This window comes from Coregonus clupeaformis, chromosome 2 (genome assembly GCF_020615455.1).
Source record: "Coregonus clupeaformis isolate EN_2021a chromosome 2, ASM2061545v1, whole genome shotgun sequence".
NCBI lineage: Eukaryota > Metazoa > Chordata > Actinopteri > Salmoniformes > Salmonidae > Coregonus > Coregonus clupeaformis.
In genome coordinates this window covers 9815184-9831113 of record NC_059193.1, presented here as the reverse complement: position 1 = coordinate 9831113, position 15930 = coordinate 9815184, and the positions used below count along the sequence as shown (strand labels likewise).

General features: G+C 42.1%; 2 protein-coding genes across 7 annotated transcripts in view; both read left to right on the top strand.

Annotated features, from left to right (window-relative positions):
• Positions 1–4544, top strand: part of micu3b (mitochondrial calcium uptake family, member 3b) — a 66219-nt gene extending 61675 nt beyond the window's left edge. For all 3 annotated transcript variants that reach the window (XM_041904136.2, XM_041904130.2, XM_041904122.2), the window contains one exon: positions 2540–4544. The gene's annotated coding sequence lies outside the window, so the exon portion shown is untranslated. The remainder of the gene's footprint in view (positions 1–2539) is intronic.
• Positions 4545–5079: 535 nt separating this feature from the next.
• The window catches only part of zdhhc2 (zinc finger DHHC-type palmitoyltransferase 2), a 33253-nt gene continuing 22402 nt past the window's right edge, over positions 5080–15930 (top strand). For all 4 annotated transcript variants that reach the window (XM_041904100.1, XM_041904098.1, XM_041904103.1 and 1 more), the window contains exon 1: positions 5080–5353. In XM_041904100.1, coding sequence (XP_041760034.1) covers positions 5227–5353 — 127 coding nt within the window. In that variant the 5' untranslated portion in view covers positions 5080–5226. The remainder of the gene's footprint in view (positions 5354–15930) is intronic.

The following is a 15930-nucleotide window of genomic DNA, read 5'->3' as shown; positions in this document are numbered from 1 at the left end:
TACGCACTTCAGCACTCGGCGATCCCGTTCTGTGAGCTTGTGTGGCCCACCACTTTGCGGCTGAGCCGTTGTTGCTCCTAGATGTTTCCACTTCACAATAACAGCACTTACAGTTGACTGGGGCAGCTCTAGCAGGGCAGAAATTTGACAAACTGACTTGTTGGAAAGGTGGCATCCTATGATGGTGCCACGTTGAAAGTCACTGAGCTCTTCAGTAAGGTAATTCTACTGCCAATGTTTTTCTATTGCGATTGCATGGCTGTGTGCTCAATTTTATACACCTGTCAGCAACGGGTGTGGCTGAAATAGCCAAATCCACTAATTTGAAGGGATGTCCACATACTTTTGTATATATAGTTTACAGTGGGGAAAAAAAGTATTTAGTCAGCCACCAATTGTGCAAGTTCTCCCACTTAAAAAGATGAGAGAGGCCTGTAATTTTCATCATAGGTACACGTCAACTATGACAGACAAATTGAGATTTTTTTTTCTCCAGAAAATCACATTGTAGGATTTTTTATGAATTTATTTGCAAATTATGGTGGAAAATAAGTATTTGGTCACCTACAAACAAGCAAGATTTCTGGCTCTCACAGACCTGTAACTTCTTCTTTAAGAGGCTCCTCTGTCCTCCACTCGTTACCTGTATTAATGGCACCTGTTTGAACTTGTTATCAGTATAAAAGTCACCTGTCCACAACCTCAAACAGTCACACTCCAAACTCCACTATGGCCAAGACCAAAGAGCTGTCAAAGGACACCAGAAACAAAATTGTAGACCTGCACCAGGCTGGGAAGACTGAATCTGCAATAGGTAAGCAGCTTGGTTTGAAGAAATCAACTGTGGGAGCAATTATTAGGAAATGGAAGACATACAAGACCACTGATAATCTCCCTCGATCTGGGGCTCCACGCAAGATCTCACCCCGTGGGGTCAAAATGATCACAAGAACGGTGAGCAAAAATCCCAGAACCACACGGGGGGACCTAGTGAATGACCTGCAGAGAGCTGGGACCAAAGTAACAAAGCCTACCATCAGTAACACACTACGCCGCCAGGGACTCAAATCCTGCAGTGCCAGACGTGTCCCCCATGTCCAGGCCCGTCTGAAGTTTGCTAGAGTGCATTTGGATGATCCAGAAGAGGATTGGGAGAATGTCATATGGTCAGATGAAACCAAAATAGAACTTTTTGGTAAAAACTCAACTCGTCGTGTTTGGAGGACAAAGAATGCTGAGTTGCATCCAAATAACACCATACCTACTGTGAAGCATGGGGGTGGAAACATCATGCTTTGGGGCTGTTTTTCTGCAAAGGGACAAGGACGACTGATCCATGTAAAGGAAAGAATGAATGGGGCCATGTATCGTGAGATTTTGAGTGAAAACCTTCTTCCATCAGCAAGGGCATTGAAGATTAAACGTGGCTGGGTCTTTCACCATGACAATGATCCCAAACACACCGCCCGGGCAACGAAGGACTGGCTTCGTAAGAAGCATTTCAAGGTCCTGGAGTGGCCTAGCCAGTCTCCAGATCTCAACCCCATAGAAAATCTTTGGAGTGAGTTGAAAGTCTGTGTTGCCCAGCGACAGCCCCAAAACATCACTGCTATAGAGGAGATCTGCATGGAGGAATGGGCCAAAATACCAGCAACAGTGTGTGAAAACCTTGTGAAGACTTACAGAAAACGTTTGACCTGTGTCATTGCCAACAAAGGGTATATAACAAAGTATTGAGAAACTTTTGTTATTGACCAAATACTTATTTTCCACCATAATTTGCAAATAAATTCATGAAAAATCCTACAATGTGATTTTCTGGAGAAAAAAAATCTCATTTTGTCTGTCATAGTTGACGTGTATCTATGATGAAAATTACAGGCCTCTTTCATATTTTTAAGTGGGAGAACTTGCACAATTAGTGGCTGACTAAATACTTTTTCCCCCCACTGTATGTGCACATTTTAGACCATTCCATTGGTCCTTAAATACAATCTCCACCAACCCGGGGCACTCGGTCATGCAAAACGAACTTGCCCAATTATGTTGCTATACAAACACTAGATTGCTGATGCAATGTATTGGCCAATGAGAGGCTCTGAAGCCACCATCCACCATATTGGTACTCCTCAGTAGGAGCAGTCCTCCATAGGAATTTATGGAATTCTACAGTATGTTTATTGAATTTTTCAAGGACAAAAGTACATGCATTTGAGTATTTCTTTGTTGTAGTGGGGACAGTAACTTAAGCACTCTAACCATTCTACTTTAAAGCTGAAATCCACGTAAGGGGAAACAGCGGCACTGTTGCCCCAACACATTTGTTATTGTTTTTGTTTTGTTGATTAAATGGAGGAGAGGAGCATCCAACATTGTGGTAAAACAAATTGCTGGGAAAAACTCTGGGCCATGTAGGAATTCATGAGTTCAGTTTTTCCTCTAGTAGTTTTATGTTGCCACAGAACAGGTCGATAGTGTTAGATGCTGTATGTGCTATGTTCTTCAATGTATTCTATAATAAGTACTTTTCCTTCTGCAGATCACCAGGTGAATGTCCTGCACCCCTCTCTACCTGGATAGACTTCCCCTGATTCATGAAGATAATTCAAAACAACAGTACAGTTCCTTCTGCTATCAATGTGAAGATGACAGAAGGATAGATTCATGTGTCAGTCTCTGCATAGTAGTCTAAAAAGTAGAAATAGGATTCTCCTCACCAAGGCCTAGTTGGATGCTACTGGAAGTGTTTTCAAGTTGAGATTGATGTGAGAAAACAGACCCTAGAAGTAAGGAAGCCATTTAAAATACCTGAAGTCTTAAGCTTGTTGGTAAGCTTTCAGTCTGTTACGTATGGAAATCAACAATATGTTTTGTAGTGCTGTGATGGTCATAATAGAAATGTTAAGTTGCACTGCTGGTATTTTATTTTTCTACCAGATAGTTTAAAAAAAATGTTAAATCAGGGGATGAAATGCTATTGATCAGGACTACTTGTGTAACACCTTCCTGGTCTTCTACAAGTCACACGAGCTGATAGGGTCACTGGAAACTCCAACCTATTGTTGCAGCAGATTTATTAACCCTGGGTGAATTCATTATTGATTAATCTATCTATCTATGTACAGTATTTATTCACAATTTTACCGTATTCATTTGTTTGTTTATCACTGTAAGTCTCTGAAAATGAAAAACCCATTTGGTTGTTTTTGTAGCTCTGACTGTGTGTAGTATTGTTCAGTGTGGTTCCCTCCCAGTCCTAAACCTGCTAATCTGCCTCTATGCATTGCTGACATACTTTCTCCAAGCCTGTCTGCAGCCCACTGCACAGATCAGCTTACGCAGGGGAGTACAGCCTCCCTCTTGTGTTCTGTTCACACGGCTGCCTTCTGCAGCTCATTCTCAAATAACTCAGAGCCAGCTAGCTAACACCTTTCAAATGGGGGGTTTATCTCTATCTTCATTGTGTAAATAGAGGCAGCTAACTCCGTTAATAATTATTATAATCAAGGGTTTACGCTGATGTAATGGAGAAATTCAGTGTGTATATTGACTATACACGCTATTCATACTAGGCCTATTCAGCCTACTGACAGGGATTCTAGACAATGAGGACTTTATGAATTTGCGATAATTGTTTTTACTAAAGGCAAAATACAATGTTTGTGTAACATGAGATTACTGTTCAGAGGCGTACCTGTGTTTATTTCTCAATGGGTTACCCAGGAAAATCTTGTTCTACTGTGTACCATCATGACATATATATTTTCAAATGTCAAATATAGTGTGAATGCATTTAAGTTATGTTTTCTATGGAATGTAGTTCTGGTCAGATGTGGTGGGTTTCCTGCTTGAAAAGAGACTTGGGGCTCTATTCAATCCGTATCACGGAAATTCAGCATTACAGCGTGGTTGAAATTTAAAGGCAATGTTCCCGCATTAGCGGAGACTGCATTCATGAATGCAGATGTCGGCTCAATAGGAAATTACCTTTACATTTTTAGCATGCTATCTGTAATGCTCCAGCGATACAGATTGAACATAGCCCTTGGTTTGCTAGTGCCAATGTCTCACATTATACAATGGGTGGGTCTAATCCTGAATGCTGATTGGTTAAAACCGCATTCCAGCCGGTGTCTATTCCACAAGTTGCCACCGGCTAAATCTATGATGTTAAAATGCCTATTTACTCTGTTCCATCTGACTGCGCAATCCACTGTCTCATCAGCCCAGCCAGGCAATTTATAAACTTGATCTCCACTATAAAAAGCATCTAGACATTATACAATATTATCTCATATGTTACATATTAAATCAAATTAAATGGATTTGTCTACTTAGCCTACTTCTTTGCATGATATAACAGAATACATTAGTAATGTGTATATCCTACATCTCCTCTTAGTTTACCTCTTTTGAATGATGTTTGGAAGTCATGTGAATGACAGCTCTCTCTACAGAACTTTGTTTAGATTATCAAATGGATTACGCACGCTGTTGCAGGCTGTTACATTGACTTGGTAAATAAAGTTGTTAAGAACAATCAATAGCTTTGTGTCCTTTTTGTTCTGGATTTCACACTCACACACACACACACACACACACACATACACTTTCATAACCCCTGACCTCAATAATGTGTTGAAGGAAATATTTGGTCAGCTAATTACCAGCTGATGGTGTCACACATTCCTCAGACATTTGAAACAGAGTGGCTATATATTATTACCAGCTTATGCACTGACAGCCTGTTTCCCTTATTTACATAAAAATACAATCAAACAAAAATGCCTACCAATAGACCTATTCTACAAAAAGGCACATTTAATATAGCATAAGGTCTGATTATTTTTTTCTTCATCATATAGGACTACCTTCAACAACGTTAGCTCTATGGCAAGACAACATTAAAAACAACTTAAATGGTGATTCACATTATCTTCTCTGCATCAATGGTCAGAGGCTCAATGGGCTCTTTCCAAAGAATGAAAATGTGTTTGCAGCATCCCACGAACGTCATGGCAACTTGGTGAAAAAGGGGTGGTGCTCAATATTTTGCAGCGCAGAGAGGAAGGAGAGACGTCGCGCTACCGCGCTCTGCGAAACGAGGTGGAGGCAGCAGAACAGAAGTGCTACGTCCTGGCTGTCGATCATACTCGATTTACCGGCAGTAATGCAGTGACAGACAGACAAAAACTTAATGTCAAACAAATGGTGTCTAAATAGAATATGGCGCCGTCGGGCTCGCGTAGTATCAAACGGAGCTGTCAGACAGTTTTGTATTGGATTCCAGTTATTTTTATCACCCTCATAGTGGCTTGGTCCTACTACGCGTATGTTGTACAGCTCTGCATAGGTAAGGATAACTCCACTGTCTGCACAGTATGGGATTTAACGCTTATAGGATGCTGTGGAAGCCTTGCAGTGCTCTTATAACCGTGTAACCATGTGTTTTTCCATGCTCCTGTGCTGCATCTCATTTCAGCGTTCACTCATTTTGGTCCTGTCTGATGTTAGATGCAGAACAATTTGTTTATGCAGATGCTTGTAGTTGACAGTATCAATTTGTATCATAATTACAAAAACAACGTTATTCTGGACACATGTTTATGAGTATGTTCATTCCTGGAAGTCTCCCATAAAAACTGTTGAGTCACAGCTATAACTGAAATATATTACATTAGTTGCACATGTGTTAAACAATATGGGGAGCAAATACTGTACGATTATAATGAAATAATGACAGTAGAAATGTAAATATTGGTTGTTTATATATGGGCTGAGTAATAATATTGCCAATGTGTTTGATTATCTCAAAGAATATGTCATATACACTAGCGGTCAAAAGTTTTAGAACACCTACTCATTCAAGGGTTTTTCTTTATTTTTACTATTTTCTACATTGTAGAATAATAGTGAAGACATCAAAACTATGAAATAACACATATGGAATCAGGTATTAACCAAAAAAGTGTTAAACAAATCAAAATATATTTTATATTTGAGATTCTTCAAATAGCCACCCTTTGCCTTGATGACAGCTTTGCACACTCTTGGCATTCTCTCAACCAGCTTCATGAGGTAGTCACCTGGAATGCATTTCAATTAACAGGTGTGCCTTCTTAAAAGTTAATATGTGGAATTTCTTTCCTTCTTAATGCGTTTGAGCCAATCAGTTCTGTTGTGACAAGGTAGGGGGGGGTATACAGAAGATAACCCTATTTGGTAAAAGACCAAGTCCATATTATGGCAAGAACAGCTCAAATAAGCAAAGAGAAATGACAGTCCATCATCACTTTAAGACATGAAGGTCAGCCAATACAGAAAATGTCAATCAAGAACTTTGAAAGTTTCTTCAAGTACAGTCGCAAAAACCATCAAGCACTATGATGAAACTGGCTCTCATGAGGACCGCCACAGGAATGGAAGACCCAGATTTACCTCTACTGCAGAGGATAAGTTCATTAGAGTTACCAGCCTAAGAAGTTGCAGCCCAAATAAATGCTTCACACAGTTCAAGTAACAGACACATCTCAACATCAACTGCTCAGAGGAGACTGTGTGAATCAGGCCTTCATGGTCGATTTGCTGCAAAGAAACCACTTTGGTGGTACGCCATCCCATCTGGTTTGGGCTTAGTGGGACTATCATTTGTTTTTCAACAGGACAATGACCCAACACACCTCCAGGCTGTGTAAGGGCTATTTTACCAAGAAGGAGAGTGATGCGGTGCTGCATCAGATGACCTGGTCTCAACAATCACCTGACCTCAACCAAATTGAGATGGTTTGGAATGAGACGGACCGCAGAGTGAAGGAAAAGAAGCCAACAAGTGCTCAGCATATGTGGGAACTCCTTCAAGACTACTGGAAAAGCACTCCAGGTAAAGCTGGTTGAGAGAATGCAAAGCTGTCATCAAGGCAAAGGGTGGCTATTTGAAGAATCTCAAATATAAAATATATTTTGATTTGTTTAACACTTTTTTGGTTACTACATGATTCCATATGTGTTACTTCATAGTTTTGATGTCTTCACTATTATTCTACAATGCAGAAAATAGTAAAAATAAAGAAAAACTCTTGAATGAGTAGGTGTTCTAAAACTTTTGACTGGTACTGTATGTATAGCCATTTATTATAATCCAAACAACTATACAAAAAACAATTCCTGAGGAAATTGAAGGGTGTATATCAACTTGTAGTATGTAAAACATTCAAATTTTGATCTGCTTTGACATTTTTATGACTATGAAAAATCAAGTCCCCTCCATTTGAGTTCCTCTCCAGGTGAAAAGATCACCTCACAAGGATGGGTTTGGCAGATTGATGGCCTGGACCAGAGCCATATATGTATATATATATATATGTGACTGTACTATCCTGTGCCTGTATGGATGGATTGTATGTACGTACTACTACTTCATACAGCTCTGACAACATTCATTGCATGTGTTCATGTGTCGCACATTCACCACAACACTTTGACGTGATCAGCACTTGATTTAGAACAAGTAGTCTAAGGGCCCTATGGACTCTGATCAAAGGTAATAATAATATGCCATTTAGCAGATGCTTTTATCCAAAGCGACTTACAGTCATGCGTGCATACATTTTTGTGTATGGGTGGTCCTGGGGATCGAACCCACTACCCTGGCGTTACAAGCGCCGTGCTACAGAGGACCACAGTAGGGTGCCATTTCAGACATTTAGATCCCCATTAGCTTTCAAGGCTGTTTTTTAGACTGCCAATGTTACATTTTGTTAAATTATAGTGTAAAAGAGCAGAATATTACACATATTGAATTGGCCTGAATAGGGGTACTGATTCCTGAGGTGAGGAGCTCTGTGTGTGTCAGAGGAAACCAGGGCCAGCCCACTCCTTGATCTATTTGGCAGTATGTCAGGTCACCACCTCCTCTGCAAATGGACTCTGTATTTACCAAGAAGCATCACACGCAAATTAGTCTGGATTGAAAGAGCAGTGGTTGCAAAGTATAGTTTTTGAATGTTGATGTGCTTGTACAGTGTATGTACTATCATCAGTCTATTGTCCAATCAATTCCTCTTCTGTTTGACACGCACATTGTTTTTAGCTTTAACAACAACCATGTCAGCTGACTTTGAGCTAACATTCCACAAATGGTGAATAATGACCTGTTTTGTCTATGTCTTTGGCATTCTGCCCAATGTATTATTATTATTATTTTTTAAATGTAATTTCTGTATAAATAACCTTAGAATACAGTATATGTAACTAAACCATAAATGTCTCCATTTTAGTTTTCTTGTAAAGCTGTGAGTGCTATTATATGATACAATATCAGTACTTGTTGCATTTACAACTTGTCTAAATCCCTATCATCAACTGATTTTAGCCAGTGCATGGCTGTGGATTGACTGCATTGTTTGAATGGAATGTTGGCATATTAGCAATTAATTAGAAAAATGAATGGAATCATTCCTCTAAAACTGGATGGCTGGCTAGCTAGCTAACATACAGTGCAGATAAACTCTTCAAATCCATCATTTTACACAATATCTCATCACAGCACTGGCAAACCATGGTTGTCCAACTCCCTGACCAAAATGGCTGACCTTTATCCCATCATAAGGTTCATTTCCATTCTAGTATTCTAATTCCTAATTCTATGGTCTCCGGTGAGAGTGTTGCTGCCCTAATTCAACACCGCTGCACTACAGCGTCTCAGGTGAGAGTGTTGCTGTCATGACTTCGAGTTCCTCTCCTAGCCAGCCCAGTCATCAGCCCAGTCAGGTTGACCCTCCTAGCCAGCCCAGTCATCAGCCCAGTCAGGTTGACCCTCCCAGCCAGCCCAGTCATCAGCCCAGTCAGGTTGACCCTCCCAGCCAGCCCAGTCATCAGCCCAGTCAGGTTGACCCTCCCAGCCAGCCCAGTCATCAGCCCAGTCAGGTTGACCCTTCCAGCCAGTCCAGTCATCAGCCCAGTCAGGTTGACCCTCCCAGCCAGCCCAGTCATCAGCCCAGTCAGGTTGACCCTCCCAGCCAGCCCAGTCATCAGCCCAGTCAGGTTGACCCTCCCAGCCAGCCCAGTCATCAGCCCAGTCAGGTTGACCCTCCCAGCCAGCCCAGTCATCAGCCCAGTCAGGTTGACCCTCCCAGCCAGCCCAGTCATCAGCCCAGTCAGGTTGATCCTCCCTGACTCTAGAGACTCCTGTTTCCTTCCTGGTATTCTAAACACTATCTAAAACAGGGCAACTTTCCACGTTCATCTTAGAACACAATATTATGGCCAGTAACAGAGTCTATCACTTTGTCAAAACACTCCTCTACCCCGGAGGTAAGACAGTCTGAACCTCTCTGACTGGCTCTATAGAGTTATTCCTAACCATGTGGCCTGACCAGGAAACACTCTGGGGCTCAAGTAAAGTTCTCAGTGGATGTTGTTAAGTAGATTTAATTGATTAATCTGTTATTATCAATGCTTTTAGTGCATACAACTAATATGATAGTTTGATATTTGCATTGACTGTAAAATTACTTTTATATATATATATTTGTAGTTTTCTCCTATATGTAATGAAACCAGTAAGATAGGACTAGAAGTGTTGTTGCCTGCGGCCAGAATGTGGTGTGATGAGGTCCAGAGATAACTGTATGAGGGTATCGTCAGCTGATCCCTCTGTTAATCCAATTGTCTGACTCACATGCAATCTCTGCCTGACCTAGATTTCCTTAAAACTATCTTTAAAAATGGCAGCAGGGTCTTTAAAGTTGACAAAATGTTAGTCACATATCTGTGACAGTGGAGGCTCCTCAGAGGAGGAAAGGGTGGACCATCCTCCTCAGTTAATTTCATAAAAATATAAATAGTGAAACATTTAAAAAGTTATCCTTTTTAGATAAAACTGTACTAATTATATTCACGTCACCAAATAATTGATTAAAACACACTGTTTTGCAATGAAGGTCTATAGTAGCATCTACAGCACTCTATAGGGTAGCACCATGGTGTAGCCGGAGGACAGCTAGCTTCCGTCCTCCTCTGGGTACATTGACTTCAATACAAAACCTTGGAGGCTCATGGTTCTCACCCCCTTCTATAGACTTACACAGTAAATATGGCAACTTCCGGAGGACGTCCTCCAACCTATTAGAGCTCTTGCAGCATGAACTGACATGTTGTCCACCGAATCAAAGGATCAGAGAATTAATCTACACGACATGACCAAAAGTATGTGGACACCTGCTCGTCGAACATCTCGTTCCAAAATCATGGGCATTAATATGGAGTTGGTCCCCACTTTGCTGCTGTAATAGCCTCCACTCTTCTGGGAAGGCTTTCCACTAGATGCTGGAACATTGCTGCGGCGACTTGCTTCCATTCATAATATGCCATTTAGCAGACGCTTTTATCCAAAGCGACTTACAGTCATGTGTGCATACATTTTTACGTATGGGTGGTCCCGGGGATCGAACCCACTACCCTGGCGTTACAAGCGCCATGCTCTACCAATTGAGCTACAGAGGACCACATTCAGCCACAAGAGCATTAGTGAGGTCACTGATGTTGGGCGATTAGGCCTGGCTCGCAGTCGGCATTCCAATTCATCCCAAAGGTGTTTGATGGGGTTGAGGTCAGGGCTCTGTGCAGGCCAATCAAGTTCTTCCACACCGATCTCGACAAACCATTTCTGCATGGACCTCGCTTTGTGCACGGGGGCAGGAAAGGGCCTTCCCAAAACTGTTGCCACAAAGTTGGAAGCACAGAAACGTCTAGAATGTAATTGTATGCTGTAGCGTTAAGATTTCCCTTTACTGGAACTAAGGGGCCTGAACCATGAAAAACAGCCCCAGACCATTATTCCTCCCCCACCAAACTTTACAGTTGGCACTATGCATTCGGGCAGGAGCGTTCTCCTGGCATCCGCCAAACCCAGAATCCTCCGTCAGAGTGCCAGATGGTGAAACGTGATTCATCACTCCAGAGAACGCATTTCCACTGCTCCAGAGTCCAACGGCGGCGAGCTTTACACCACTCCAGCCATCGCTTGGCATTGTGCATGGTGATCTTAGGCTTGTGTGCGGCTGTTCGGCCATGGAAACCCATTTCACAAAGCTCCCGAAGAACAATTATTGTGCTGATGTTGCTTCCAGAGGCAGTTTGGAACTCGGTAGTGAGTGTTGCAACCAAGGACAGATGATTTTTACGCGTTACGCGCTTCAGCACTCGGCTGTCCTGTTCTGTGAGCTCTTGTGGCCTACCACTTCGCGGCTGAGCCGTTGTTGCTCCTAGACGTTTCCACTTCAGAATAACAGCACTTACAGTTGATGAGGGCAGCTCTAACAGGGCAGAAATTTGACAAACTGTTTGGAAGGTGGCATCCTATGATGGTGCCACGTTGAAAGTCATTGAGCTCTTCAGTAAGGCCATTCTACTGCCAATGTTTGTCTGTGGAGATTGCATCGATTTTATACACCTGCCAGCAACAGGAGTGGCTGAAATAGCCGAATCCACTAATTTGAAGGGGTGTCCACATACTTTTGTATATATAGTGTAGTACTACATTTACATTTACATTTGAGTCATTTAGCAGACGCTCTTATCCAGAGCGACTTACAGTTAGTGAATACATATATATATATATTTTTTTTTATACTGGCCCCCCGTGGGAATCAAACCCACAACCCTGGCGTTGCAAACGCCATGCTCTATCAACTGAGCTACATCCCTGCCGGCCATTCCCTCCCCTACCCTGGACGACGCTGGGCCAATTGTGCGCCGCCCATGAGTCTCCCGGTCGCGGCCGACTGCGACAGAGCCTGGATTCGAACCAGGATCTCTAGTGGCACAGTTAGCACTGCGATGCAGTGCCTTAGACCACTGCGCCACTCAGGAGATACTGAAAGCATAAGCTACAGCTAGCACTGCAGTGCATAAAATGTGATGAGTAGTTGACTCAAAGAGAGAGAAATACATTAGTTGAACAGTTTGGAACAAAGCTAAGAGAGAGAGAGAGATATTTAGTTTGATTTTATTTCTTCTTTCACTTAGCTAGTGAATGTAGCTAGCTAGTTTAACCTACTCAAACACCTGGCTCAAACAGAGAGGGATGCTAGCTATGGCTATGACAGCTAGTTCACCTGTGAAAGTCCTTGAGTCGCAGACCTGGGCTCTGTTACAATAGCAGGACACACACACACACGCGCACGCACGCACGCACGCACGCACGCACGCGTACACACACACACACACACACACACACACACACACACACACACACACACACACACACACACACACACACACACAGGCTCTTTGGCTGTTTGCCTTGTTTCAGTTGCTCGGATCACCTTTCCTCAGCTCTGACTGTGTGTTGTGCAGACTGCAGTGTGCTCTGAGCCTGTGAAGCTAATGTGTGCTCAGGGATGGAATTTAAGGATTTTGGGCATTGGCCAGCCAGGCTAGTAGATTGCCATTTTTACTAGCCCAGGTCCAAAATCTGTGTCATGCAATATTTGAAAAGACACCATTTCTCTAGACGGCAGGCTAGTTTGGTACGGTCTGAACAGTACTAGCCTCGGGCTAGCTGGCTAGCTTAATATCCATCCCTGGGTGTGCTCCTCCTTGAAGTCAGAAGTTTACATACACTTAGGTTGGAGTCATTAAAACTCTTTTTTCAACCACTCCACACATTTTTTGTTAACAAACTATCGTTTTGGCAAGTTGGTTAGGACATCTACTTTGTGCATGACACAAGTAATTTTTCCAACAATTGTTTACAGACAGATTATTTCACTTATAATTCACTGTATCACAATTCCAGTGGGTCAGAAGTTTACATACACTAAATTGACTGTGCCTTTAAAGAGCTTGGAAAATTCCAGAAATTGATGTCATGGCTTTAGAAGCTTCTGATAGGCTAATTGACATCATTTGAGTCAATTGGAGGTGTACCTGTGGATGTATTTCAAGGCCTACCTTCAAACTCAGTGCCTCTTTGCTTGACATCATGGGAAAATCAAAAGAAATCAGCCAAGACCTCAGAAAAATGTATGCAATCACTAACTGTAAGTCGCTCTGGATAAGAGTGTCTGCTAAATGACTAAAATGTAAAATGTAAATGTAAATGTAAAATAATTGTAGACCTCCACAAGTCTGGTTCATCCTTGGGAGCAATTTCCAAATGCCTGAAGGTACCACGTTCATCTGTACAAACAATAGTATGCAAGTAGAAACACCATGGGACCACGCAGCCGTCATACCGCTCAAGAAGGAGACGCGTTCTGTCTCCTAGAGATGAACGTACTTTGGTGCGAAAAGTGCAAATCAATCCCAGAACAACAGCAAAGGACCTTGTGAAGATGCTGGAGGAAACAGGTACAAAAGTATCTATATCCACAGTAAAACGAGTCCTATATCGACATAACCTGAAAGGCCACTCAACAAGGAAGAAGCCACTAATCCAAAACCGCCATAAAAAAGTCAGACTACGGTTTGCAACTGCACATGGGGACAAAGATCGTACTTTTTGGAGAAATGTCCTCTGGTCTGATAAAACAAATATAGAACTGTTTGGCCATAATGACCATCGTTATGTTTGGAGGAAAAAGGTGGACGCTTCCAAGCCGAAGAACACCATCCCAACCGTGAAGCACGGGGGTGGCAGCATCATGCTGTGGGGGTGCTTTGCTGCAGGAGGGACTGGTGCACTTCACAAAATATATGGCATCATGAGGAAGGACAATTCAAGACATCAGTCAGGAAGTTAAAGCTTGGTCGCAAATGGGTCTTCCAAATGGACAATGACCCCAAGCATACTTCCAAAGTTGTGGCAAAATGGCTTAAGGACAACAAAGTCAAGGTATTGGAGTGGCCATCGCAAAGCCCTGACCTCAATCCTATAGAAAATGTGTGGGCAGAACTACAAAAGCGTGTGCAAGCAAGGAGGCCTACAAATCTGACTCAGTTACACCAGCTCTGTCAGGAGGAATGGGCCAAAATTCACCCAACTTATTGTGGGAAGCTTGTGGAAGGCTAACCGAAACGTTTGACCCAAGTTAAACAATTTAAAGGCAATGCTACCAAATACTAATTGAGTGTATGTAAACTTCTGACCCACTGGGAATGTGATGAAAGAAATAAAAGCTGAAATAAATCATTCTCTCTACTATTATTCTGACATTTCACATTCTTAAAATAAAGTGGTGATCCTAACTGACCTAAGACAGGGAATTGTTACTAGGATTAAATGTCAGGAATTGTGAAAAACTGAGTTTAAATGTATTTGGCTATGGTGTATGTAAACTTTCGACTTCAACTGTGTGTATAGGATGCTGTGTCTCAATTAGGGAGCCGGTCCTGTCTTTTCGGTGCTGTTCATATTGTTTATTAGGTATTTGGTGGATGCTGTTGATGTGTATTAGGTGTGTGTTTTTTGCTGTTGATGTGTATTATTAGGTGTGTGTTGGTTTTGTTGATGTGTATTAGGTGTGTGTTGGTGCTGTTGGTGTGTATTAAGCAAGGGTTGGATCCTACATTATTTCCCAATCGTTTCGTTCTAAACAGAACCAATATTTTTTAGTTCCGTTACATTGTTTCGCCCAGCAAAATAAAGTTATGAACCGGTTCGAAACCCCCCAAAAGTACTGCTTTATATCGTTCCTTTCTGTTCCGTTTTAAACCTCTGAAATCGTTAATTTTTTTACATTTATCTCGACATTAAATTACTTAACCAATCATGCAGTGCGGATAGAGCAGCTTGCTAGGAAGCGGGCAAGCTATAGCTTAGTGAGTTGTTTACATGCGTGATGGAAAGACAAGTGCCGAGATGCAACTGACATTTTGCGGGTGGGGAGAGAACGAGAGAGCAGGTCCGGCTCCAGGATGACATGCCTGAGGGGGCATATTAAATCCATGAGGGGGCACAACTAGTATTGCTTTAGAGCCATAATAAAACAAGGTAGATTGACCCTACTGCTGTTCAAATGTACAAAAATGTATCTGAAATGTAGCCTTACACATCAACAACCGTTGTTTTGTATAATAACACAAGAAAGATATGCGCCCCATTATGACATACAAGAGTATACAAAATGCAGCCGTATCTGCCGTAATCCTACACATAATTTGCGCCAACCAACAGGATGAGCACCACTAGGCTATCAAAGATTCTAACAGGCTTCATAGCTTAAACTTCAATCATTAGAACTATAGGCTACATTTCTTTTGAATTTGTGACACTACGCGATGAGCGTAACCTACAGTAAGCCAAGCCGCCACTTCTCCAGGTGCACAATATTTTCTGTGGGAGAGTTTCAGAAAAGCAAACTAAATCAAACTAAGTGCATATTCTGTATTCATAGCTGATGTTACATTTCCTACATGGCAGTAGACAATTTTAATAAGATAAGAGTAAATGCAAATTCAGAGAGCACACACACATGTACGCAGGCACCCACACACACGCTATAGCAAGAGAGCAGGGAGGGGGCAAAAAAGTAGGCTATGGGTCGTTTTCAAAGTATTGATATCAGTTTTATAGTAGCCTATCACACAACGACTGTGTAATGCAAATTAATGATAAAATAGTGAACATTTACCTACTTATTTTAGTAGGCTACACACGATATTGGTCCTATACTACTCTGACATACAACATGTACTAAAATGTAGGCCTGCACTGCAGCCACATACACAACAACTGTACACAAGAAAGCATGCCATGTTGAAGAGAAGCCCCACAAAGACTAGTAGCCCAAGATGTGTTCATTAAAACAGCACACGCCGTAACCATCAATTCAGGACCATGGACTGAAGGCTACCGCCAGTCAGCGCCAATGCTGCCAATTTCAGCACCACCGGAGTGGACAGCCAGGACAATAGGGCTCACCTCCGAGCGCAACCAATAGGCTACATTGGTCATTGTCTCTACACCCATAACATAATGCAAAAGCT